This window comes from Petaurus breviceps, unplaced genomic scaffold, assembly GCF_028583685.1.
Source record: "Petaurus breviceps papuanus isolate PSGF00001 unplaced genomic scaffold, PetGlider_PUasm1.0 99, whole genome shotgun sequence".
Classification (NCBI taxonomy): Eukaryota; Metazoa; Chordata; class Mammalia; order Diprotodontia; family Petauridae; genus Petaurus; species Petaurus breviceps.
The window spans coordinates 10029478-10057074 of NW_027187465.1; the positions used below are offsets into that span (position 1 = coordinate 10029478).

At 49.3% G+C, this 27597-nt stretch overlaps 1 protein-coding gene across 1 annotated transcript; it reads right to left on the reverse strand.

Annotated features, from left to right (window-relative positions):
* Positions 1 to 9545: 9545 nt before the first annotated feature.
* ISCU (iron-sulfur cluster assembly enzyme) lies at positions 9546 to 19541 on the reverse strand. Its single transcript, XM_069081909.1, has 5 exons — positions 19370 to 19541; positions 16008 to 16121; positions 15084 to 15194; positions 13693 to 13771; positions 9546 to 10186 (listed from the first exon to the last, which is right to left on the reverse strand). The coding sequence occupies exons 1-5, from the start codon at positions 19493 to 19495 to the stop codon at positions 10086 to 10088; spliced, it is 531 nt and encodes a 176-aa protein (XP_068938010.1). The 5' UTR covers positions 19496 to 19541; the 3' UTR covers positions 9546 to 10085.
* Positions 19542 to 27597: the final 8056 nt, after the last annotated feature.

Here is a 27597-nt window from a genome sequence, read left to right on the forward strand (position 1 = left end):
GGCAGGTCAGTGGGGGTGTCTCCAGGTGGATGGACCATTCCTGGACAATATAGTATGGTGGGGACAGAGAGAGTGAGGTGTGTATGGAACATGGAAAAGCATCAGCTTTGGAGTCAGAGACCAGGGTATGAATTCTGGCTTTGCCCACCTCTAATGCAGGTTACCTGTGGCACCTTGTACATCCTTTACCTCTCTGGTCCTCAGTTTTCTCATCTGTAAAATGAACGAGTTGAATTAGAGAGCCATCTAGCTCTGCATCTGTCAGCCTGTGAGGCACTGGGTTAAAGTCCTGCCTCAGACTTTTTTACGAGTTGGGTGACCAACTACCTGGGCCTCAATTTCCTCCTTTGTAAAATGAGGGTGTTGGACTAGATATTCTCTGATGTGTTTTCCAGCTCTAGAGTTGAGGTGACGTTTGCAGCCTCCATGGCCTTGGGCAAGTCCCTACCTCAGTTTCCTTCTCTGTAAAATGAAGGGGCTCAACTAGCTGAGTTCCAAGGTTCATTTCATGTCTGTATCCTATGAGAGGAAGGGAAGGGACAAGGGGTTGGCAGCGGCACAGAGGTCTGGGGACAAGGTTGTACACATAGTCACAATCTTGCCCTCTTATACACAAGAGCCTACCTCTGGTCAAGGGGTAGAATTCTGAGACTCTTTAGCTCATTTTACAGATGAGGAAACTGAGTCAGACAAGATTAAGTGACTTGCCCAGGGTTCCACAAGCTAGTAAGTGTCTGAGGCCAGGTTCACATATAAGATCTTCTAGCAGGACTGAAAAGATAGACCCAGTCCTGTCATGACCCGGTCTTTCCTCTGGAGGGGTTTGTTGTCTTGGGGAAGTGGGAGGTTGAGCAAGCAACAGCTGTTCCCTGCCCCTGGTGACATCAGCTATGAGACTCAACAGTGTCTGGGTGTTGGGTGGGTGGGGTGGGGGGCAGAGTGGCTGCCTAGAGGGGCTGAGAGCTCAGGCCCTCCTGGGTGGTCCTACAGCATCGTCTCGCATTTTGGAGGGGTCTGGACCAGAGCCAGGCTGCGCTCGGCCAGCCACAGGTGTGGAAACCCAGACACTCAGCCAGCTTCCTTCCTTTCTTGTCAGAAACTGTGACCCAATCCTAAGAGAAACTATGACAAAATACTAAGAGAAGACACTAGGAGTCAGAAGATGTGGGTCTGACTCTTGACTTTGCCACTAAATTCCTGTGTGGCCATGGCTGAGCTGCTGTCCTCCCCTGGCCCTCAGCTTCTTCCTGTAACAGATAAGGGAGATGGGGCTGGGCCACCTGCAGTGTGGACCTCAAGTCTTTCTCTCTTGCTCTCTGCCATGGTGTGACCTTGACCAAGCCACTTTGTTTTAAGTATTATTTTTTTTAATGTTTTGTTGATATCTTTTATTTTTGTATCAGTTATTTTTAGAAATACCAGCCCTGCTCCCCCCACACACACACACACTCACACACACACTCACACACACCTTGAAATTGAACTTTCCCTTAGAACAAAGGAAAATATTTAAGGAAAAGTACCTGACATAGTGACCACAGTTGATGGAGCTTATGACATTCTGCTGTGGAAGACCCCAACTTCTAAACTGAAAGGATGGTGCATTCTCTTAGCTTGAAGGCTGGAAGACTCGAGTTCAAATCCAACTTCAGACACATAATAGATGTGTGACCCTAGGCAAGTCATTTAACCTCTGTCTGCCTCCGTTTCCTCATCTCTAGAAATGCTTTTTTTTTTTAAGCTATTATGTGCTCTCTGGGAATGCTATTTTAAATAAATTACTTAGTGACTGGCTTCCTTTAGGGATTTTTTCATTTACATAGTTGTAGTCATTGTGCATTTCCTTTGGTTTCTGATTATTTCTCCCTGAATTTGTTCATACATCGCTTCCCAGGTTTCTCTGAAATTTTCTTGTTCCGCATTTCTTACAATCTAGTTATGTTCCAGCAGATCCACCAGGATTAGTCCAGGCCTTTCCTCAGTCGGTGGGTACCCACTCTGCTGCCACATCTTGCTACCATAGAAAGCAAGCACCACTATGACAGTTTTGGTATGTAGTGGGCTTTTGATCTCCTGAGGGGACAGCTGAACAAGTCAGTCCTTTTACCTACCTTGGCTATGGTTTCCTTATCCACCAAATGGAGGTGACTATCCCCGGCCTACCTGACAGTAAGGTTGTAATGTTCTAACCTTGACATCATTTAGATGTGTGACCTTCTAGAGGTCTGACCCTCTCTGAACACACACACGTACATATATGGATGTCTACATATATGATATATTACATCTATATCAATGCATATGTATCATATGATGAGTTGTTATATATTATATAAATGCAACATATATAATGTGTATAAGTATATGTATACATTGTTCTAAGATGTATTATCTATTTTATATAAATATAAATATTTTATATAAATACAAATATTTATATAAAACAATTTTATATAAATATAAAAATTAATTTATATAAATATAATGTTTATATAAATTATACATATTTATATAAATATATTTATTTATAATTTATATAAATATAAACATATTGTGCATGATGTCTTATATGCATATATTATACATGCATGCATGTATATATGTAAGCATATGTACACATTTATTCTATGATGGGTTGTGATATAAATATAACACATGTGGGTAAGTGCATATATACATGTATTCTATGATGCATTATATTTTATATACATATAATATACTATATACATATATTATATTGTGTAGGTATGCATATGTTCATAAGAAATACAGGCTGGCTGAGGAGGGAGGGCACAGAGGCTGGGGGCTCAGGGAAGGCCTTGATATAGAAGTCAGTGCCTGAGCTGAGTTTTGAAGGAAAACTTGAGATTCTGTGAGGAGAGGACGAGGAGGGATGGCATCCTAGGTGTGAGGAATGGCCGTGGCAAAGGCATGGAGAGAGCAGATGGAGGGCCGTGCATGAAGAACGGCAAGAAGGCCATTCTGGCTGGATTGTCGAGTGCAGGAAGGGGAACAATGTTCATTTGAGTCGGAGAGTTAGGAAGAGGCCGGGTTGTGGAGGGCTTTCGATGCCAATGAGAAGAGGTTATATTTTATCTTAGAGGCTGAATAATGCTGAAGTTATGAACTGGAAGGATAATGGTGCCCTAGACAGTAATAGAAAATTTGGAAGAGGGATAGGTTTGGCTAGAAAGAAAATGAGTTCTACTTTGGACATGGTGAGCTTCTTTGTTTTTTAGGATGATCTCAAAGGGCCCTCCCAGCTCTAAATCTCACAATCCTATGATCATAAAAGGATTCTTAATGAAGTATTTAGAGTTTGACCTACTCGCTGGGACAGAGATTTGAAAGATAAGAGACTTGAGATAAAATAAAAAGCTGAACATAAAATAGAAAGCAAGGCAGTGGATATGTAACTAGGGTGGGACAACAGAGGCTTTGTCCTGGGGTAATAAATTTATAAGGTGCTGACAGCAGTTACAATCCTCTAGGAACAAAGAAACTTACAAGGCTAAGCCTAGAGTTAGCAACAATGAATAGTCAAAACAGGAAGCTATCAAGTTGTGGGCTGTGTCCTTCATCTTCTCCCACCCCAGCTCAACTTTCTCTGGGAACAGTTTTCGATTACTTTCCCCAAGTGCAAAAATTCCTCCTTATAATTCTGAGGGGCAGAACTAATGGTGAGGTTTAAGGGAAGATCTTGAAGGGAATGTCTTGTAGGTCAGTGGCCTGCTGTTTACAAGTCAGATTCGCTGGATCTCCCTCTTTATCTGATAGGCTGAAGGAAGTGGTTTTAGCCCACAGCCAGCACCAGTGATTCGGATGGTGCCTTCCTGTTTGTTTCATGGCCTTATGAAAAAGTGACTTTAAAAATAATATTTTGATAATAGTTTTTAATATAATTGGTTTCTTTTGTAATCCCATAGATTTTATTTCATGCATTTAAAAACTTGATTCTGAGAAGGGGTAAAGGGGCCCATGACACAGAAAGGCTAAAGAATGTTTTTCTGTAACACCTCCTTTATTTGACAGAGGGGGAAACTGAGTCCTAGAGAAGGGAAGTGATTTAACGAAGATCCCAGGGCCTCCATCCATCCTTTGTTCTAGACCCTGATTCTCCTGCCTCTTGGGCCCTCTCTCCCTGACATTGGAGCATCTGGCTCTCCCCATCAGCAGAGAAGAGAGGAAAACAGGATTCGAGGGGGTTCTCAGCTCTGCGCTGTCAGCAGAGTTCCCTGTGACTGCCGGAGCTATGCTGACTATTTCCTGTTTTAATCCCGGGAGAGACATATTGGAAACGGCCCGTTGTGCCCTATTTTTGTTCCAGTGGCCGCAGCATTGCGACAGCCTGATTGGGTTAAGGATGTGGCCACAGGCAGGCCTCAGGCCAGGGGCAGTTCCAGGGGGCTGGGAGAGTGGAGATGGATTGTTATTTGGGGGGTGAGGGCTGGTTGCTAGGCTAACCAAACAACGGTGACTCATTTCTTGGCTCGGGGACCTGCAGCAGGGCTGGCCCTCTGCAAAGTGGTGAGATCAGCAGAGTGCAGCTCTGGCATCCTCTCCCCCTGCCCCATGCCGCCTCCCTGGCCTTGCCACCCTAACTCCCCTCCTCAGGCCCAATGCCCATCTGCCATGCTGGGGCCCACGAGTCCTTAACCTGGGACCCAGGAGCTGATAGCGGCTCCACAGAGAGATCGTGGGGAGCGTGAACTGGAATTTGAGAAAAGATCTTTATTTTCATTAACGTCTCACTGAAATTTAGCATTTTCTTCAGTCATTTAAAAATACAATTCTGAGACAGGGTCCATAGGCCTCACCAGACTGGCTGCTGGAGGGGTCCAGGACATAGGAAGCTCATGGCCAGTGGAAAGGCCACCACAAAGCTGTCTGCTGGGATTAAAAGGCCTAAGAAGCCTTGGGTCCAGGTCTGGCTCCCTACTTATTAAATTTTTTTGCTTTTTTGGAGGGCAATTGGGGTTAAGTGACTTGCCCAAGGTCACACGGCTAGTTTTGTGTTAAGTGTCTGAGGCCTGATTTGAACTCAGGTCCTCCTGACTCCAGGGCCAGGGCTCTACTCACTGCGCCACCTAGCTGCCCCATGGCTCTCTACTTATTGAATCATAGGACCTCGGGCAAGTGATAGGACCACAGAACTGGAACCAGGGACCGTGTAGGACACAGAGTCCAGCACCCCCATTTCATGGATGAGGAAACTGAAGCCCAGAAAGGACTGAGTCAGGATTTGAACCTGGGTCTTCTGATGCCAGGATTCGTATTCTATCCACCCCACCACTTCCCTTTTCTGGGCCCATTTCCATCTCTGTAAAATGAGGGGGTTAGTCCAGTTAACCCCCACAGTCCCTTTCATTTCTGACTCCTGCGATTTGTTTTTTGGACTTAAAAAAAAAGTTTTTGACTCAGTGCCTGTTTTTTCCTCTGTAAAACACAGATTATGATTTGTGTATTATCCATGTTGCAGAACCAAGGAGAGGATGTAGGAGAAACTCACTCAGTCACGGGTGGCTGGCCACCTGGTACCAAAGAAAGTGAGCAGATGCCGTGGGGGGAGGTAGGGGAGAAGGCCCAGGCCCAGGTTCGAATCCTGGCTCTGCCGTATCTACCCAAGGTGATCTACAACAATTCACTTCATCTTTCTAGGACTCGGTTTCCTTATTTGTAAAATGAAAGGGCTGGACCAGCTGGACTAAGATATCTTCCAGCTCTAACCCTAAATTCCTCTTAATTATTACTATAATTATATTATTACTATAATTATATTAATTTATTGAACTGACCAATACAATTAATTATATCAAATAATATAACTGATTATACTAATTAATACAATTAATTACATTAATATAATCAACAGAGTTTACATTGATACAATTAATTACATTGGTTAATATAATACCATTGACTAAATTTTCTTAATATAATTAATTATATAATGATATCATGAATACATTAATGAATACAATTAATTATCATATAAATGCTTTTTCTCGTTTAACTTCTTCACTTTACAGTACAGAAAGCTGAGGCCTCCAGTGGCTGGAAGCCAGTGGAGAAGAGATCTCCTGCCTTCCAGCCTGGTGTTCTTCCCACTGGATTACCTTCTGCCCGGTCTCATTCCCACTGGGCCTTGCGCTGGGCAGGCTCACTGAAATAATTCCTCAGCAGTTCTAGCTGAAGCTTCTAATCCCTCTGGGGGGCCTTCTCTTTTCCTAAGGAATCTCGCCCACTGAAAAGCCTTTATCGACCAAAGGAATGAATCTTGATGGGTGGAATTTCAGACCCTGTGAGAGGCAGTGGGGGAGACCTTAGGGGAGAGAGGCTGTCAAGAAGAGAATATTTGTAAAGTCTTGGACAGTGCCTGGAACACAGCAGACATGTTCCTGTTTCCCTTCCTTCCAGTCACCATGTAGAGGATGGTCACAATACTGATGTGTGATGACACCCCTCTTTTTTCCCCCACAAAACTGGGGAAGGGGAGGTGGGGGGGGGGCTTTTCCTTGTTGGCCATCAGTTCCCTCTAGGCAGCTTTGTGGTGATGAACAAGACCTGGATTTGGAGTCAGGAGACCTGGGTACAAATCTCAGCTTTGATGAAATACAGCCAAGGAAACCGGGCTCTCCCAGAAATGCAATGACTTGCCCAGGGTCACCCAGCCAGCAAGCTTCAAGGGTGGGACCTGAATCAAGATCTCCTTACTTCCAAGTTGTTAACTCTAGCTGCAGCTCTGGGCGTTCAGAGCCTGGGGCTGAATCTAGGGCTTGGTTTCCTCCTCTGTAAAAGCAGGGGGTTGGTCCAGATGGCTTCTGAACTCTTAGCTTATGCTGCACTTGGCTGATTTATTGTGTCTGGCTCCCTTTCCTTTCTTTCCTTGCCTGGAAAAGGGAAGCACAACCCATTTGTGTCCCCCTTCCCCCAACCTCCCAGCTTTCTGTCAACAGGGTCAGGAGGTATCTCAGAGTTCGTACTGAGGGGCAGAGGGGTCCCTTGGGAGCCCTGGCTGGGCCAGGGAGAGGCCAATCATTGACTTAGTGAAAGCTAGATCAGTGTGAACATAGAGAGGATGCTAGAGCTGAGGGGCTATTGAAATGGGGTGGGGGGAGACTGGCTTGTCATACAGCAGGACAGTGATCAGGGTAGCAAGAGAAGATGCTGTGACCCAGAGGCCAGGGAAGGGCATAGTACTGAATGCCTTTTCAGCTGGACATAGCAAAGCAAGATTCTCCCTTCTTTCCCAAGCCTGTCAACTTTGCATAAGTCCAATGGAATGGCATTTATTAAATTCCTATCATGTGCCAGGTCTTGGCCTGCACCCCGAGCACCCATAATGGGCAGTCCCTGAGTCCCCAAGTGGGATTGGGGGGACAATTATTTCAAAGGCCTTATTTTTCACTGAGAGCAAGCACTCTCCCTCATGAGACATCTGACATCATCTCAGAAGCGTTGGAAATCTAAACAGCTCATGGTCCATAGAGATTTCTTGGCCAAGGAAAAATGTTAAGTCTAGCTTGATTTCACAGTTGAAACACAGTGAGCTCAACAGAGAAGAACCTTTTGAAATTCCACAGAATCACAGGATTTCAGAGTTGGAAAGATATTGGCCATCTGGCCCAACCCACACCTGAAAGGACTCCTCACTAAAATATACCTGAAAATGGGCACTCAGCCTCAGCTTGAAGGCTAGTGATGGGGAACTTGTCACCTAGCGAGACACTCTTTGTGTTGTATTTGTCCTTTGTCTCCAAGAGGACCATGATGTCAGGGACATGATGGCCTGACTTACAGTTGACTTGGATTTGAGTGAGGGAGGGCTGTGCAAGGTCACCAGCCTCACTTTCTCCTCCAGAGCCACCTGGGTCCAGTGACTAGGTATTCATCAGGATGACTGGCGATGACCCAGGATGCAATGGGAGACCCTGGCCCTTGTAGGTTAAAGCCTTTTCCAGTACTCACATAGAGTGAGGTAATGCCTATTCAGTGAATAGGCCTCTTTAAAAAGAAGTGAATCAAGGGACAGCCCCTTTAATTAAAAAAAAAAAAATCAAACTGGGATGGAAAGACCCTCAGGGTTCCTGGTCAAAAGAAACAGTTACTGAGACAGTCTATACAACTTCTGGACAGATCTAATTGTTAGCAAAATTTTTCTGGTGTAATACCTAACCTTACATTTGGGTGAACTTTTGTAATGATTAATTTCAAAAAATATTTACCGGCCATTTACCATGTATAAGGTAGCACGGGTAGAAAACAGTGTTGGACTTGGAAGACCTGGGGTCTACTGCCTGTGTAGCCGCAGCTAACCCCAAACTCTCTGACACTACAAGGGACGGAAAGGCTACTATCTGTATTGAGACAAGGTGTAGAGAATGCCTGGAGACACATCCTCAGAGCTGTCGGGAGACTCAAAGGAGATCCCATATATCAATTCCTATCCAAACTGTGATGCTAAATAAAGATCAGTTATTATTAATATTAGCAGAGCTGGGCCTCGAATTTCCAATCCTCTGGTTCCAAATCCAGTGTTCTTTCAAGGGCTCCAAGTTCCAGCCTTTGGCCCACTCCCTAAAATGGGAAGTCTATCTTTAAATGGACCTCTCCCTTGGAGAGCTGGGTCTTTTTCAAGGTTGCCTGTGAATAAACGCCCTCGGCTGGGAAGCCCATCTCTTGCTCGACAGACGGATGCCCCCAAGTGGCCAAACAGAATGATGCCGAATGTGAAGTCTTCCCGGGCCTCTGGGGACTGCAGCCTGTCCCATCCTGGCCCCACACAGATGGGCTGGGTAACTTGGCTGACGCTCTCGGGACAAAACCCCTCCAAGAATTTCAAGTAAAGTGTCAACCACCTTGCGTGGATCTGTCCGGCTTTTCTCTGGGAGTGGTCAGAGGCAGGTCTGTTTAAGACAAGGATCCGACTTGGGATCCTTCTGAATCCTCTGGGCAGAGCCCAGCAGAGCCTGGAGAAAGGCTGTGTCCACTGCAGCAGGAGGCTCTAGGGCGAGATCTCACTTTTTCCAAAGAACAAGGTGATGATGTCTCCTCCCTCACTGGTGACGCCATGGAAGGCACCAGGCAGGACTCTCCACCCAACAGTAAAAACGCCCCGTTTTGGAAGCAAACCCAGGGCTACTGGGGGCTGCATCAGAGTACAGTTCCCTCTACAAACTGAGGTTCTCCCCAGGGGGCTCAGAATCTTTTTGGGGGAATATCCTGGGAATAAAGGCCCCACCTGGTATGATCTGAAAAGACTCTGAAAGCTCAGGAAGATAGCCTGGGAATTTTTTGAGGGGGAGAGGGCCCACCATGCCTTTGGGAGACTGTTTGGGCCACTCTCAGTAGCATCCAGAACAAGATGTCAGGGTTCTGAAATGGTCTCGTGCATTTCAAAATAACATGCACTAAGAAAAAATATCAGTCCCACCATGTCTTCCTCTTTGTTATAAGGTGAGGCGTGTCCCCCTTCAGTGAATGCAGCAAAGTAGCTGCCACCTTTGGGGAGGGAAGGGAGTGAATGACCCAATAGACAGAGCTGATTGAGGATGATAAGTTCTTACAGGAGTTTTATTATATCATAGATGTGTATATGTGTGTACATGTATATATACATAGAAGAATTGCTTTATGTACAATAATGGTTCTCTCCAATATTTATGCTAAGGCAATCTGTAACAATAAGTCTTTTCCCCAAACCCAACTCAGGTGCAATTAAGTGCTAAATTACAGTCACCCTTCAGATGAAAGCTGTTCTGGGGCTCCACTTTTTGTTTCCATCTTGGGAACAGACGAGGTAATGACGGTCACACAGTTCACGATCTTCAGCTACATCAGGTCTCGAGGGAGTGACGGGGCAGAAATAAGCCCAAAGACAGAACAGAAGCTGCGAATTTCACGATTTCACGAGGATCGATTAGCGCTTCTATGAGAACAGGACATGGTGCATGATTATCACATGGCTCTTTTATTGGGGAGCAAGAGCCCCTATCTTCTAAGGGGAGATGTAGTGCACTGGAAGGGGAGGCTGGAGGGCCGGGCCAGCGCAGGCTGCAGCCGGGGAGGGGGAGGGCCGGCCGAAGTCACTTCTTCTCCTCCTCCTCCTTGGCCTCCTCTTTCTTAGCGGTGCCCTGCTTCAGCTTGTAGTCCGCAAGGGCAGCCTTGATCGCATCTTCAGCAAGCACTAGGAAAGAAGAAAGGAAGGAAAGAGGGAGGGAAGGAAGGAAGGAAGGAAGGGAAATGAAAGACGACATTTTGAAACTATCAGAAACCTGGGCAAATCTATCTTAAGACTGGGCCCTATAAAAACGCCAAAGGGCAGCAGACACACAAAGAGGGGCAGCTTTTTGACAACTGCCCAGCCAGCTCCATCTGAGATTGTGGTCTATCTTTCTTGACAAAAGTCTGGGTTAGCTGCATAAAATCCCCCTCAGATCCCTGGCTCAGCTCCGAGGCCTCCACTCACTGCTTGGATGTTCAGCATCCACCTCAATCATTCATCCATTCAACAAGTATTTAGGAAGCGCACCTCGGGGAACAAAGCCGGCACCTCGGTATAGACAGCAACAAAGGCTCGAGCCAAGCTTCATGCCCCAAGGTGGACGAAGGGCAGAGCTGGGGGCTGGGTGACAGAACACGGTCAGTTAGGGACAATGGGAGCAGCCTCTCAAACCAGACCCAGAGAGCTCAACCAAGGGTCACCCTTAATGGAAACTGGCACTGGAGCATCCCAGGGACTGATCTATCCGTGGCCCTATGCTGGTCACTAATTTTATTTAACATTCTGATATTTCCCATTTATTCTAGACAGCATGCCTGTCACATCTGCAGAGGTCACGGGGGCGGGGGGGGGGAAGGGTTTGGAGTTTACACACTGGACAAAAAGTCAGGATCCCCAAAGATTGATGAAATGAAACCAATTGGGATAAAACATGATAGAGAAAAATGTCAAGTCATAAACTCTGGTTAATGAATCATCTCACAAACTCACTTGGGGGCACCTGGGGCCAGATAACTCAAGCGAAGAAGATCTAGGGGTCTGGCAAGGCTGGGGAACCTGGCAGCCTCGAGGCCACAGGTGGCCCTCTAGGTCCTTGGGTATGGCCTTATGACTGAGTCCAAGTTTCATAGAACAAATCCTTTTATGAAGGGGAGTTGTTCTGTGAAGTTTGGATTCAGTCAAAGGGCCACACTTGAGGACCTAGAGGGCCATATGTGGTCTCAAGGCCACAGGTTCCCCACCCTTGGGGGGTGAGGGCTCAGCCTGAGCCACTTAAGCCATGGCAGCCCCCCTCCTACTCCCGATCAAACACAATCTCAGGCTGCCCTGTGAGGCAGGGTCCAGAGAAGGGCCCGGTCCCAGGAGGCTATGTCTCCATTCTCCACAGGCCAGAGGGCATTCAGAAGAGGAGAGGCTCACGGGGATGTTTAGCCTGCAGGAGAGAAGCCTTGGGAGGGACACAGCTTGGAACAGAGAGCTGGATGTCTGCGCCCTTAGCTCAGGAGCTCACTTCCTCGCCTGTAAAAGGAGGGGCCTGAGCTGGTGGCCTCTGAGGGCCCTCTCTGGGGAAGATGCCAGGACATCATAGGAAGAGGGTCTGAACTTGACAGCCTCTGGCACCTCGCCCAGACCAACCTGTAGCTGATGAGAGCCCTCTGGGACCTCCCCATGAAGTGACCCTTTGGTTTCTGTTGGGAGACCTCCGAACCTCCTGTACTTCACACCCAGACAACCACAAAAGCAGTCTCCTGGCCTCCACACAGCTGCCAAAGCCATCTCCCGTAGGAGCAGACCCCTACTCCATTAACTCCATGGCTCCCTACTGCTGCCAAGATCAAATATGAGCTCTGCTCTGCTTTAAAAGCCTTTGGCAGCTGGCTACTCCCCCTTCCACACTGTGCGATGTGGCCACACCGGCCTTCACTGCATCCTGTCTCCTGGAATGCTCTCCCTCAGAGGCCCTCTCTTCCTACAAGATGTAGCTTAAACACTACCTACACCAGGCGGCCCTTCTGGATTCCCCTACTGCTGGTGTCCTCCCTCCCAGAGGCCCCTGGGAGCCCTTCCCCATCTCTCTATACTTATTTACGTCCTTGGTGAGGGACTATTGGAGTATCATACGAGTGCCTCATAGCACCCAAGTCCAGCCACCCAGTACATATGTATGGATCAGTACATACTGATGATGGAGTCAGGCCTGGAACTGTTCACAAGCGTGGTTTTCTATTGACCTTGAATCTGCTTGTCACCTCCTCTCCGGGTCCTTGTCCCTCCTAAGCCCCAGCAGGCACAGCCCAGCCCAGTCCCCCTCCATATACTGGCAGGGTCTCCTGCTGCAGCCATTCCTACATTTATGTCTGAAGCACTGACCACCCAGCGTCCAACGGTCATCAGGACTCTTGGGGGGGAGATGGACGTGGCAGTTCCCACCGCCTGTCTCCTTTGAAGGGTAAACATGGAAGCCAAGAGTGGCTAGGAGCAAAGTGGAGGGCAGGCTGGAGGTACACAAAGCAGCATCTCCTAAGCCCCCAGGACACTCTGACAGTCTGCTAGAGAAGCGAAGGCAGTCAGGGTGTGAGTGACCTCCCTTCAGAATAGGTACTTAGCCTGCTTCAAACCAGAACTGAAGTGATGGCCCCAAGAGGGGGGCAGGGGGGAAGGGGGGGGGAGGAGGGCGCCAGGGGGCCCATCTCCAAAGGGCCTCCCTCAGAGGGGGCTGGAGAGAGGCTTCCCACTCCCACTGGGGCTGGATCAGGAGGCTCCTGAGATCCCTTGAGATGGGGTGGGGAGCCCTGGGCTGGCTGGGTGCTGGAAAGGTCTCCAGGACACAACATTTAAGGCTAAGGGGGCTTAGGATCCTAAGTCAGTTATCCAATGGTCAGCATTGGACCAGTGGAGAATAGTTAACAGAAAGAATGGCAAAGGGAGGAAGGGATACTGCCCTGAGGTTGGCAGCTTTAACGCTCTTGGTCTTCCTTTCTCAAGGGCTCTTTCCACTTTTTTTTTTTTTTGCTTTTTGGAGGGGGGAAGGCAGGGCAACTGGGATTGTGACTTGCCCACGGTCACAGGGCTAGTTGCAGGTGTTAAGTGTCTGAGGCTGGATTTAAACTCAGGTCCTCCTGACTCCAGAGCTGGTGCTCTATTCACTGTGCCACCCTGGTCCTTTCCACTCTTAGCAAAGCAGAAACTAAAATCTCAGTGTCTGGCTAAACAACAGGGCCCTCGCTCACTCCCAGAACTGTGAAGAGGGAGGATGGAAGAAGCAGTGATTTACTACTAGTAGGGGTGAACTGGAAAGTCACGTAGACCTGCCTGAAAAAGCACCTCCTCTAAGAAGAAACTGTGTATGGAATGCAGCAGGAACGTGGCTGGACTCCCAAAATCCATCCATGGAGGCCAACACCCCAAAGGGCATCTGGGCAAAATGTGATGAGAAACAGGACGCGGGATCAAAGCACACAAGCTGACCTGTAAGTCTTGTTTGAAAAAGCAGCCCACAGAGTGGAGCTGGACACACCCTGGCAGGCTGTGACCTCACCAGGCTGAGCTGGGGGTGGGGCCCTGGGGTCTCCCCACCCAAGAGCCCACCTGAGGCCTCCCTGCCCTCTCTCCCATCTGAGGCCACGGGGAGGCCACATCATGGGACGTCACGCAATGAGGCAGAGGCCCTTCTGCGGGCCCTGACTTACTGGAGCAGTGCAGCTTAACCGGAGGGAGGCACAACTCCTTGGCAATATCAGTGTTCTTGATGGTTAAGGCCTCTTCTACCTGAGAGTTGGAAATGAAAAGACACGAGCATCAGACGTGGCCAAGGCCCGCTCTTCTCACAGGCCACGGGAGAGATGGGAAGGCAGGCCAGGCTTCCACACAGACTCATTCATTAGGGGCACAATCTCTTTTCCAATCGCTTTGTCTCTCCCCTGCTCCCACCTCCAGCCTTGTTCTTTATAACAAAGCCGTGGGTTCTTTGCTTAGTACCAACCAAGCAAGCGAACCAGGACCATCCCGAAGGCTCACAAGGGGCTGGGTGCCTGTCACAAGTGCCACGTCTCCTAGCCTACCCCTTTTACCCTCTCTGGTGGGGCTTCTGAATAAGCACAGGCTCTTTTTTGTCAGCAATTCCAAGTACAAGGGAAGGAAACTGGATGGATACGGCTGGAGAACCTGTGGGAATGTCTTCTGGATCTCTTTAAATTCAGCATTTTATAAAGAGCCAAAGAAATGAGAACTGAGAGCACTTTGAGATCTGTGGTTGTTGGTCAAATCCTTTCATTGTGTCTGACTCAGTGTGGCCCCTTTGGGGTTTTCTTGGCACAGATAATGGAGTGTTTGGGCCATTTCCTTCTCCAGCTCATTTTACAGATGAGGAAACTGAGGCAATCAGGGGGAAGTGACTTGCCCAGGGTCACAGAGCTGGGAAGTGTCTAAGGCTGGGTTTGAACTCAGGAGGATGAGTCTTGCTGGTTCCAGACCCAGCGCTCTTTGCACTAAGGCACCACTTCCTCTTAGAGATCAGCTACCAATTTAAATTTTACATGAGAGAAACTGAGGCCCAGAGAGAGGAAGTGATGACAGAAGTCTAGGCCGGACTCTGCCGCAAGGCTTCTGCTGTTCAGGTAGGTGAACTTCCCTTCTACCATGCTGCCCCTCACATGGAGCAAGTCAAGCTAACAGCATTTATTAAACACCTACTACGTACCAGGCATTGTGAGTTTGGGAAAAACCAAGGGTAGGAATCGGCACCAAGATTTCCAACCTAATCTGATTAAAGCGAAGTGCCTCCTATTTCTTCAGCATCCCCCCACTACACAACACTTGGGGTGGGGTCCCAAATCAGCCCCAGGAGGCTCAGGTGCTGCAGCCTGAGAAGAGTCTGCATTCAGGATCCAAGAGCTTCCAAAGACAGTGACCACGGCATCTGCCTGAGACTGGCTGCTATGGTGAGCACGTTAAATAGATGTGAAACAAGAAAAATGGAACAAGGCCAAATGGAACAGTCCCATCCACCTCCCCCCGCCAAAAAGCAAATGAATCTTCTGACAAAACTCCCAGCGCGAGCAGAGCCCGTCACCAGCCTCACCGTTTTCCCTTTCACCCACTCAGTGGCCAAGGAGCTCGAAGCAATGGCAGAGCCACAGCCGAACGTCTTGAATCGGGCATCCACAATCTTCCCTTTTTCATCCACTTGGATCTAGAAAAATAAAGGCAGTCTGGGCTCCCTGTACCACATCTCAGGGTCCGTGTCCCTGGGGCCCGGGTAGGCACACTCATCTGCCTCCTACTCCATTGAGGCATTTAAAGACAGACTCAATTTCATCCCACAGTCTAGTGGGAGAAGGCATCGGCCAACACACAGAGCCTGCCTGAGAAGGCTCCGTGGGGACCATTTCTGTTCCACTCTCTAATCCCGTCCAGGGCAGTCTCCTCAACGCTTAGCTGTGGATCCAGTTTCGGGCTATGGCTTTTTCTTGAGTCCTGAGGTCTGTTCAAAGGTTCTCTGCCAACTTGTTTCTGTACTCCAAGATAAGACTGCAAACCTCTGGCAGGCAGACAAGCAGCCTCCCTCCCCACCATGATGAGGCAATTGTTAACCAAGCTGAACTCAAAAACAACCAAGTGAGGCAGGGTTCCCCAAGGTCAATCCTGCCCCTTGACTCCTCAGGGCCCTGGGCTGGGGTCACCAGCCACAAGGGGATGTCGCAACTCTGAAGAGGTCATCCTCACTCAAGGCGGCTAAGTCAGGATTAATTTATTCCAACAAAAATATTGTTCAACACCAACTATATAACATACCTTATAATTAATATTGGGCTCACAGGATCCTAGCCTTAGGGATCATCTGTTCAATGCACCCCTCCCCAATTCGGGTCACACCTTAGCCTCTGTGCTCATGGATTTAAGAGTTCATGAATTCAGTGGGAGCAGAATCCTAGCTAATAAGAGGGAGAAGGAATGACGTTAAGTCACTGGGACTTTTTTGGAAAAGCACAAAGCCTACTCTTACCTGTAATTTCATAACATCTCCACAAGCGGGCGCCCCCACCAATCCCGTTCCAACGTTTTTGGACTTCTTATCAAGGGACCCTACATTTCTGGGATTCTCATAATGGTCAACCACCTAAAATGAGAGAATTGTAAAATGAACATAAATAGTATAAAAAAGAATTTCCTTCCCGTATGGGGAGGAGGGGACTAAGGCCTCCAGGAAATGCTGCTGCTTCTGACTTGGGGCCAAACCATGAAGCCAGCTCTCCATGAAGCAGTCCCTGCCCCCTGCCAAGGACCAGCAACGTTTCAGTCTCTGGTTTCATCGGGACTGAGGTGGTTCAGTCCATCCAGCTGGTTGCTGGCTTCCTTGGGACACAAAGACCCACATGACTCTCAGCACCTTCTGACACCGTCACAGTCCAAGGTGGACACCATCCCTTTTGTCTGATTTGCTGGTCATCGTGGGGACGGGAAATTCAACTTCACTGACCTAAGGAACTCCCTCTACCAATGCAGGCTGGCACCTTCTGGGTCACTCTTAGAGACTTGCCTAACAGTGGAGTCAAACTCAAACAGGAATGGCCCCTGGCCACAAAATGCCTTCATTGTAAAGGGCCTAAGGCGCTGAGAGATCAGCTGTCACACCCCCAGGGCTTCCAGGATGCCCATCTCTCATGGGTCCCCAGTAAACTGGACAGAGCACATGGCCCATGGCACCAGAAGCTGGAAGGCTGGTGGGCACACTGAAGAGATCCCACAGGGGGTCAGGTGCTTCAGACCAGAAGCAGGAAGGTGGACGAGGCCATTCTCAGCACACTTTGGAGATGTGTGCACATGCATATGCAGGGATTCACAGAGGAGGCGCCAGCCCAGTTCCCTGCACTGGCCCCATGAGGCACAGCTACAGAACACTGTAACTGAAACCCCCCAAACAAGTACATGGCCCCATAGCTGGGCCCTGGGCCTGCTGGCCACTGAGGCTTGGCCTCCAGCTGTGCCTGGGACATGGGCCTGGTGAGGACGCTCTGGGAATCTCCAGGTCAAGAGGCACACAGGAAAAACCATTTCCTCCTCAGCTGTGGGTCACAACCCCAAGGTCTGGCCAGGAGAGTCTTCATGTCCCAAGATAGGTGGGAAAGACCTCCTGCTGTTCCCTCAAACCGGCAAACCCGCTATCCTGAGGACACAGAGCTTTGTCATGGGGCTCTCTGGAAAGCATCAGTCCATCTGGTCCTGGTGGCTCTTTCCAAAGAGAAGATTCCAGTTAAGAAGCTGCATTGTGAGACTAAAGGTGAATGTGCTCTAATATCTCTGGCCCGCCCTGCACAGGTTACTGACGTTGTCAGACTCTCTTCCATTCTCTGTGTCACAGGTTGGGGACAGCCCAGATCATGAGGAACCTCCCTTACCACAGACTGTGGGCACTGAGCCAGCTCCAGGGCAGCAAAAACCACCCTAGGGGTGGGGGAATGAGCTTCTAAGCTCAGAGAGGCAAGGCTGAGGTTGCTTTACCATCGCCAACCTGAATGGGCTGCATCAATGCTCGATATCTTAACTCATGGAAACCTGAGAGCTAGAAGGGGCCTTAGGGGCCATCTGGGGCCACCCCTAATATCTGACACTTTTTGGCTTCACAGGCACACAGCTTGTTTCCTTAAGAAAAAACAAAGTGACCTTAAGGCAGGGCCCAAAGAGGAACAGCATCCTTGATGCAGACACTGCTGGGCTTTCCCGACAATCTCCTGTAAAGGATTATGGAATTTTATTGAGGTCCTAGGCTTGCCTTGCCCTGCCCATTCCAGCGCTGGTCAGTGAAAACTGGGGGGTTTTGACTTGCCCCCCTGTTCTCCTGGCTTCTCGCCTGGAGGTTTCCCCAGCCCCCCAGCACCAACATACCAGAAACTGGTGGGCCTGTAATGGAGGGAGGCAGGGAGTGAGGAGATCCCGGATGACAGCAAGTCCCCTTCCCAATCTGAGCCTCAGCTTCCTGGCACAGTCTGACTTCCCCGGAGACTACAGACTGATCCAGCAGCACTTATCCCCAGCTGCTGCAGAGCTTTTTGCTTTAAGGCCAAACCGGCTTGTTGGGAGGCCGTGCTGGCTCATCTAGACCAGGAGGGAACTTTGGGGGTGATCTGCTCAGAATCCTTCCTGCTGGTACAGGGAGAAGGAGCCCTGGATTTGAGATAGAGAAGCCTGGGTCAAATCCTGGCTCTGAGCCCGAGGCCCTCCTCTGACTTCCACCCCCAGACAATTCCTGTTTCTAGCTATCAGGTTTCTGGTCTGTAAAATGAAGATAATAACTATGCTACTGCTGACCTCACAGCAAAGTGCTTTATAAAGCTGAACTATAATAATTCCTCTGGTAACTCCTTTTCATGGCCCAGGAGTGACCTGCACCCTTGATGGTTGTGGTAGCAGGTTCTGTCACAGTGGAAAGGCTAAGCAAAAGAACCTGAGGGTCTGAGGGTCAACCTACCTTAAGGGCAAGTCAACAAGTCAACATTAAGTGCCAACTGTGTACCAGGCATTGGGACACAGATGCACTACTGGGGGGGGGGGAACGACAAAAGTCACTTCTGTCAAAAATTGCTTATTAAGGCAAGGGACTGTCCTCTGCCCTGGGAAAAGGAGAACTTGTGAGGGTTACAGGTGGATAACCCCGGACAACGAGGCCTTTTTTTTTAAATCAGAAGAATCAGTCGAGGGGAGGGGTGCCGAGTCCAGCTCGGACATTACTGACTTGCCTCCCCTCTCTGGCCTCAGTCTCCCCTCTTGTGGGAGGGGCTTAGGGCAGATGCAGAGTCAGAAGGCGCCCCTCCGTGACAACTGGGAGGTGAGGGTGCCGCACGTGCCCACGATCACCAGGGGTCCCAGCTGTAAAGTGGGGGCGCTGATCTGGGTCCGCAGGCCCCCTTCGCACCGTCTGTCCCGCACCAGTGCCGCGGCTGCACCGCCCGGCTTTCTTCATCCATTCCAAACCGGCCGGGGCCGAGGCCGAGCCCCTCCCAGGCTCCCCGCGGGGCTGGCAAAGCCCTTCGCTTCCCCGAACCAGCGCGAGCGTCCGGGCCGAGCTGCTGATCCCGTGCGGGCTGCCGGCCCGGGAGATCCCCCCAGCGGCGGGCCCAAATACGCCCCCCGCCCAGTGCCTGCCACACAGCAGGCGCTCATTAAATGCTTGCTGCCTCGACCTGATCCGGGGCGCCCTTGGCAGATGCCCCCTCCTGGGATTCAGGGTACTCAGCCAGATGGGCACGCGCGCACAGAAGGGGGAGGGGCGCGCGCAGGCGCAGAAGGGGCGGCCGCTTCTTTCTAACGGCGTCACCCAAGGTCTCTAACGTCCCCGCCTTCCCGGCCCAGGCGCTCCGCGGCCCCTACCTTCTTGTGGTACAGCCGGGCCGGAGCCGACAGCTCCCTGAGGGGCGGCCGCCGAGTGCCCAGGCACATCACCGAGGCCGCCCGCCTCAGCCCTGCCAGTCCTGCCTTCGCCGCCGCCGCTGCCATGTTGTGTCGGAAAGCAGATCCGCTGAGGGGGCGGGGCCGCGGCCGACGATCTGGGGGGCGGAGCTCAGAACGAGGGGGCGAGGCTGAGGGGGCGGGGCCCAGGCCGGGCGGGTGGGACCGAAGACGAAGGGGTGGGGAGATGGAGGGGGCGGGACCCAGGACTGGTGTCGGTAGAGAGCGAAGGGGCAGAACGGAGCAGACGGGGGCGGGGCCGAGCTGGGGCGGAGCGAGGCCGAGTGGAAGGCGAGGGAACGCGGGGCGGGGAGGAGGAGGGGGAGGGGAAGGGGAAGGGAGGGCTCCAAGGCGCCCTGGCGGAGAGCTGGGAGGCGGTGGGCGGGGCCTCGGTAGCGGGGCGGAGTCGTGGGAAGAAAGGAGGAAAGGGGAAAGGGAAGGGGAGGGGCGGGGAAATCGGGAGGGGAGCACTTGCGGCTCCGCCCCGCCCAGCGCTCTTCACGTGACTGTGCCCCGGGTGCCGGCGTTTTGGGTTTTGTCCGTCTCCTGGCCACACCCCCTCGTCTCCCGGCAGCGCCCTGGGGGAAAGTCTGGGGGGGGCGGGGCGGGTGAGGGTTCGTGGGCTGCAGGCGCGGAGAGAAGCCCCTAACCCTGGGCGATGACCCATTCTGAGGGTCTGAGGGCCAGAGCCCGCGGGCCTCTGGTTCCTCCCTGGTCACATGACCCCTTCATTCAGTCCCATATCAGCAATGGATACAGCAACCATCATCCCGAGCGCCAGAAACATTCATGGGGACACGTGGGTGCTGTGTGACCCTGGGCAAGTCACCCGACCTCTTTGCCTTTCCTCGCCTGTGAGATGGGGATCACGTCAGCGCCCTCTTCACGGGTGGTCGTGAGGCTGCTGAGGAAACATGAATAAAGGGCTTTGCAAACTGAGAAGTGCTTATAATTTGTAATATATGTTATATGTTACAAAGTAAAATACAATGTTAAATATTGCATATAATACTGTAATTATAATAAGCCAGAACGAGTTTGTCTGGCTTATCGTCACCGACTTCTACGGACAGCATTGCTTTCAAATGTGGGGCAGGTAGCCTGGTGTGAGAGCGGTTACTGTGAGAGGCCCCCTGATCTGTGCCTGTTAATAAATCTGCAAACATGTGGGAAAAAAGGCAATGTGCATTTTATCTGGGGGGAAAACCAAGGGGTCTGAGCTAACTAGAACATGAGCACTTTTTTTTTTTTTTTGTGGATTCAAACCCAGGTCCTCAAAGCCTGAGGTCTTGGGGCCATGTCATAGCCAGCCCTGATTTTACGGGGAAGGAAAATGAGGTCCCAGAAGCTAGATGCCCCTGGGGTGGGGAGGTGACCTTGGCTTCTCATAGGAATTCCTGATCTGGCAGGCCCCCCAAGGTCTTAGCCTTGGCTAAAGGTCTCCCAGTGACACCAGCCTGTCTTTGTGCTGTCACAAGGGGCAGACTGCCTCATCCCCACAAGGCCTCCCACCAAGCCAAGCACTTTAAAAAATTTTTTGGCTGCAGCAAATTACAAAGATCTGTTAGATTTAGAGAGGTTTGTGGATCATCATAGTGGTGATAGCTCCGATGTCTTCAGGAGTCCAAGGTTTGCAGACTGCTTATTTCTGCTTACCTGGTGACTCTGGGAGTTGAAGGTCGACCAAGGGAAAGACCCTCCAGGCCTGCCCTGCCACAGCACATCCATCACTTGGCCTTTTCAGGGCTTGTGCTGTCCTGCTACAGCCCAGGCCACAGTGGGTGTCTGTGGAGGCCCAGAAGCCAGGATTGTGACCCCTCTGTCAGAGGGCTTCTCTTTCTGGATTTTACATTCCCTTCATTAGGAACAAAGCGGTGACTGAGAAGCAAGAAGGTCTGTATGGATGAAGAATGGTGTCAGTGTTTGCAGCCCGAGGATGCCTGTCCTGGCCATTGGCCCTGCATTGGGCTGTCCCATGTGTGGGCTCCTTCCTTAGACTGGGAGCTCCTTTCATGGTAGATACTGTCTTTTTATTTTTTTCATTCAAGGATTAATGAGCACAGTGCTTGGCACCTGAGATGTGCTTCATAAAGCTTTTTCATTCATTCACATGACCTGATTTTAAATTCCCTTTGCAGTCAATAATCTCAGATGGGTTTTATTGACATTTGTTCTTAATGACTTGTCCGTTGTCCCTTTGTGCAGGATGAACCTGTGACAGAGGGTGGAGAGGAGTGTGCCTGCCTGGTCGGGAGTAAGCAGCTATGGATGAGAGGTTCCCCCCAAGGGACCGTAAGTGCTTGGAGGGCAGGCCTAGCTTGTGTTTACATTCCCAGCCTTAGCACAAAGCCTGGGGCGGTAAACCCTTCAAACTCTCTGCCTCATCTTGCCATCTGTCTGTCTACCTACTGTCTCATCCATCTGGCTCTCTCATGCACCATCTATATCTCACCCCTGTCTGTCTACCCATCAGTAGGCCAGGAGTGGGAAACTTGCAGCCTTCAGGCAGGTTCCCCACCCCTCAATCTAATCTGTCCAGTCAGCCCATATCTATCTACCTGACTATCTGGATCTCTGGTCCTATCTCTTCTCTTCATCGATCCATCTGTCTCATTTATAATTTCACCTATCTCTATCATCTCTCTTTCTCTCTTTCTGTCTCTGAGTATCTCATGTGTCCATCTCTCTTCTTTCTCCATCTTCCTCTCTCCTTCTCCCTCTCTTCCCTCTAAGTATTCCATGTATCCATCTCTCTCTCTTTCTCCATCTTCCTCTCTCCTTCTCCCTCTCTTCCCTCTAAGTATTCCATGTATCCATCTCTCTCTTTCTCCATCTTCCTCTCTCCTCCCTCTCTTCCCTCTAAGTATTTCATGTATCCATCTCTCCCTCTCTCTCCTTCTTTGTCTCTCTCTTTCCATCTTTCTCCCCTTTCCCTCTGTTCCTCCCTTTCTCTCTGTCTCTCTTTTTCTCCCTCTCTCCTCTCTAAGTATTTCATGCATCCTTCGCTCTCTTTTTCTGTCTGTTTCTCTCTCTCCCTTTCTCTCTCCTCTCTCTAAGTATTCCATGTATCCATATCTCTCTCCTCTCTTTGCTTCTTCTCTCTCTTTTTCTCCACTCCCCGCCCATCCCTTTCTGTTCCTTCACATGGCCACCATCTTGATTGAGGCTCTCATCATCTTTTGTCTGGATGATGATTGTCATCGGCAGCCAGGGTATGACATCAGGAGGCCTCGTGGCTGTAAGTCCTGGGATCCAATCCTGCTTCAGATGCCTTGTGACCCCAGAGCTGTCATTTAGTCTGGGATACTCCACATACTGTCTGCACAGTGAAGTGATCCCAGCAGACGCATTTCCCTCCCAGAAGAGCTCGTTGGGAAGAAGGACCTCCTGCATATTAAGCACCCTATAAAGGAGCTTTTATAGCTGTGTGTTTAATAGTGGATCTCACTAAGGTCTCTGGCTTTCTTTTCTGCAGTGATCCCCCGGCCCTGCCTCACCTCATGGCTCCCCAGACCAGCTTTCCCTGGTGGCAGAGAGATCCCCAGCTCACCCAGCACCTGCCCTGACCCTGGCTTGTTCTTCTAAGAAGCCAGTTTCCACAGACCTTCCATAGTTCTGTTACCGTTTCCTTGGTCTGCTGTTCAGGGCCTCCACAAGCAGCTCCCTGCCCCTCCCCCCCTTTCCGGCTTCATTCCCAACTCCTCCTGGGCCTGAGCTTTTTATTCCTCACATTCACATAAGCTGTTCCCATGTCTGGAATGTTCTTTTTGCCTCTTAAACATTTCTTCTTCCTTCAAGGCTCAGCACTGATGTCACCTCTTCAGAGAAGCCTCCCCGGATTTGCTCAGGTATTAGTTCTCTCTCTTTCCTCACTTTACCTCGTGCAGGTACAAGGTAAGCTCTGGAGGTCGGGACAGTTCTGGTTCTTAGCCCAGCACAGCTTGGTACATAATAGTTGCTCAATTTACTTGTCTTTTGAATTGATTTGGAAGACTTTTCCCTTCTGGAGAATGTGACCTGTGACCTCTGTGACCCTCAGCAGTAAGAAACAGAAGGCTGGTGAGAGCGTGGTAACCTCCATGGGGCAGCCCTTAATAGGGCTCCTGTAGTGTTTTTTTTTTCTTTGTTAGGAACAGAGCAGTGGTCATTAAGATGAAGAGACGATTAGGGACACCCTTGCCTTTCACTGAGTGACCCAAAGGACACAAAATGGGAAGGCCAGTCTTATTCTTGGGACTGCTCTGCAGTTTATACACAATGGAACTTTTAGGAGCCTTTATTCCAATCTTGCCACGGTCAGTTCAGTTCAGTAACCATCTAAACATGACAGGTCTAGGCACTGGGGATAGAGTCCCTGCTCTCCAGGAGATTCCATTCTATTGGGAGATAAAATTTATGCACAGATAAATGTAGCAGCAAGCACCCTGGCGTCCTCAGGGTTTGCCGCCACCACAGGTTCTTGGATCTGCTTTGCCAAAGGAAAGCAACTCAAAATGGGTTAACAAGCTTACTTTAATCAGTCAGACATATATCATTTACCTCGTTCAGGGGAAAAGGTCAGCACCCCGAACTTCAAAGTACACAGGCAGAATTATCAAGACAGAAACAGATCAAGTAGACAGATTTCCAAACTGTCCAACCATTACATCCATACCCAGTCAACATCTGGGTTTCCACATCTGGGTTTTTCAGCAGGGGGGAGGGGGGGGCCCCTGGACAACGGCTTCCCAGAAAACAGATAAAATCACATAACACTTCTCAAAGTGAGCCCCCAAAACAAAGCCTCACATCAGGGCTTATATAGCCTTCTCCTGGCTCAGAGAATGTAACAACCTTATTGACTCACTGGCCAATCAAGAAGTATCTACTGAAAAACAAGCCTCCCACCCCAGGCTCCAGGTGCACTTTAGCCTAGAGGCAGGGAAGATCTTTAAATTTGCATTCCCATCACAATGAATAAGTAAAATAATCTCAGAGAAAATTTAGTAACAGCAGGAGAGATTAAGAAAGGCTGGGGCTTGAGGTGCCCCTTGAGCTGGGTTTGGAAGGAAGCTAAGAATTCTGAGAGGTGGTGAGGAGGGAGTGCATTCTAGGTCTTAGGTCTGGAGCTGGAAGGGACCTTAGAAGCCCCCAACCCCATTTTATAGTCAAGGAAACAGGATTCAAGAGATGAAGTAGCTTATTCAAAGTGTCAGGTCCTGAAATAGCTCAAAGCCATGAATTGAGGAATAAAGCATCTGTAACTGAGATAACAGAGTAGCAAACCTGCCACCCTAGGGGATGTCCAGTGGACTTCCCAAAGCAGAGGCCCATGGAAAAGTCTTTTATATTGTTAGGAGGAGGAGATAGCATGAGCTAGCAAGGCCTGGTCATGACATATCCCAGTTACCCCCACCAGTCTGGGCAAGGAGAACAATTTCCCATTCTGACTGTTTCGCCCTTCATGCTATGAACTCCAGTGGAAGGGACAAGGACATCAGAGGCCTGGATGTGGCTTAACCCCCAAATGACAGGATCTCAGGACAGGACTTATAAGTCTTGACTGAGCTCAACCTAATCTTTGTCTTAGGAATGCAAGGACATTACTGACATTTTAACGTTGTCAGGAAGACCAGGACATTGTGGCAGTCCGTATCACTGTCAGTATTAAGGATTTTCTGAACAATTTTGTCAAAAGTAATAAATGACAAAGTTGAGATTTGATTTCAGGGCCAGTCATCCTGAGTTCATCTCCACTGCACCACACTGCCTTCCCATGGAACTTTACGCTCAGGGAAGAGCAAGTATTTCCATCTATGCGGAACAGAGTGTGCAGGGGTGGAGCACCACAGGAAATAGAGTGGGAAAGAGATGTGGGAGCCCACCTAGGGCTGCAGATGTTGAAGGGAATGGTGGTTGCATCAGGCCTATTGTGTCTTTTCTACATTTGCTTACCATAGCACTTCAAAAAGTGGCTATATTTTCTTTTGTCACAGAGCTAGCAGTGTAAGGAACTTGAGTGTTCATCATTCAGCCTCTTTCTTTTACAGATGAGGAGACTGAGGCTGAGGGGTAGCAAGTGACCTTCCCAAGGAGGTCACATCTTGGTAGTAAATGTCTACACTAAAGTTTGTCTGTAATGCCTCCTTAGGGTATAAAGGTGATCCTAGATTCTCAAACAAGGTGTTGTAGGTCTTAAACAAGCTGTCAAGGCTTTGGGTATAGGCCCAGGGATAGGCTATATCTCTGCTGTCCAAGGACCTGCCAGAGTTCAGTAGGGTCACTAAGACATAGAGGTTGCGTGGTCTCTATTGTTACAGGGCTGGAGTTGGAGTCAAGGAGGCCTCAGTTAAATCCTGCTTCAGAAACGTTCTAGCTGGGTTACCCAGGACATGGGAGGTGTCGCCCTCTCTGGGTCTCAGTTTCCTTATCTGTAAAATGAGGGAGTTGGACTCAAGGTCCTTTCCAGTGCTATTTCTGTGGGCTTACCATGGGGTCATCTGTCCAATCAGTGAAATCACAGATCCTCAAAGCAGTGACATCATAACAGTTGCATTTAACTCATTTCTCTTAACAATAGAAGGTTAGCTGAGCCTTTCCTCAAAACCACTCTCTGTGGCAGATAGTAATGTAATTGTTATAAATGTGGTAGGTTCCTTAATAAAACCACATTTATTTATTCATCTCCCCCCCCACCTTAGTTAAATTTATTTATTTATTTTTAGTTTTCATCATTCACTTTGGTTTTCTTTGTTTTGCTTTTTTGGAGGGGGGGGAGGTAGGGCAATTGGGGTTAAGTGACTTGCCCAAGGTCACACAGCCAGTGTGTGTTGTGTCTGAGGTCACATTGGAACTCAAATCCTCCTGACTCCAGGGCTGGTGCTCTATTCACTGTGCCACCTAGCTGCCCCTAGAATTGTCATTTTTATTATGTTAGCTTGGCCTACCCATGAACAAGTGATATATTTACAGTTGTTTAAATCTCACTTTATTTGTGTGAAAAGTGCATTATAATTGTGTTCATTTGGTTCCTGGCTTTGTCTTGGCAGGTAGGCTCCCAGATACTTTACATTTGCACATTTTCTCTTGTCTGAGGCCCATGGTCCCTGGCATGTCTGGTTACTTGCCCTGTGTTTCTGTCGCCAGCCTTTCCCTCTGCCATGCGATTGATGGAACAAACACAGTTCAGGACAATGTATGTGTGTATATACATATAAGCATATATACATATACATATATACACATATAAAAGTTCAACAACCTCAGGTTAAGACCTCCCGGACTGTTTGATGTCTAAGGCCAGTCAATCAATCAATAAGCATATATTACATACTGTGTGCTGAGCACTGTGCTGGATACTGGGGGGACAAAGTCAAACCCAACAGCTCCTGCCCTCAAGAAACTTCTGTTACTTTGGGGGAAACTGTTTGTAATGTAACACCATGGAAAGGCAACTTCCCAGGGTTCAGAATACCAGCATAGGTGCTCTCCATTTTATTCAGTGACAAACCAAGAACAGAGAAGATCAAAACATGACATCATTCAAAATACAGCATTTACTAAGCCTGATTAAATAATCTCCAAGGACTACCCCACCCCAGGACCTTCCAATCATTCAATCAATTACAAAGTCCCTGTTCTAAATACTTCTCCACCCCCAGGCTATACCTTCACTTAGTCCACCACAAAGCCCCTCTTCTCAAATGGAGATTAGTTTCCAAACATAAGTAAAATACATTCATTTGCTCAACCATAGAACACAAAAAGGTCAAAAGTTCCCCACCCCTGGATCACAATTGAATCTACCCCAGAGTTACATCAAGTTTAAGCACAGCACTTAATACCCAAATGGAGGTCTTTTCTTCATCTTGACACAAGGCAAGTTCTCAGCAATCTTAGTTCCTGGGGAGACAAGGCTTAGCAAAGCCACAGGATACATTGCCAGTCTCTTCATTAATTCATCCTCTGTCTGCAAAACAGTCCTAGAACCCCTGAAAACATTAGCAAAACCCTCTCCCAGGATTTCTGTAAACATACAACAAGAAAATCCTTCTTCAGGGCTTCTGCACCAACAGAAAGTTTCCCAGACCCCTGCAACAACAGCACTGTCCTTCACCAGTGGACAGTATTCACTCTGTCTGCAGGACAGTCTCCAGACCCCTGCAACAACA

Bases quoted from the DNA above. Each gene is read 5' to 3' on its own strand.
- ISCU (XM_069081909.1), bottom strand. From the start codon at position 19,495: ATGGCAGCGGCGGCGGCGAAGGCAGGACTGGCAGGGCTGAGGCGGGCG. The intron at 16,122-19,369 runs GTAGGGGCCGCG...CTCTCATTTTAG, and splicing joins CCCGGCTGTACCACAAGAAG to GTGGTTGACCATTATGAGAA. The intron at 15,195-16,007 runs GTAAGAGTAGGC...TTATTTTTCTAG, and splicing joins GAGATGTTATGAAATTACAG to ATCCAAGTGGATGAAAAAGG.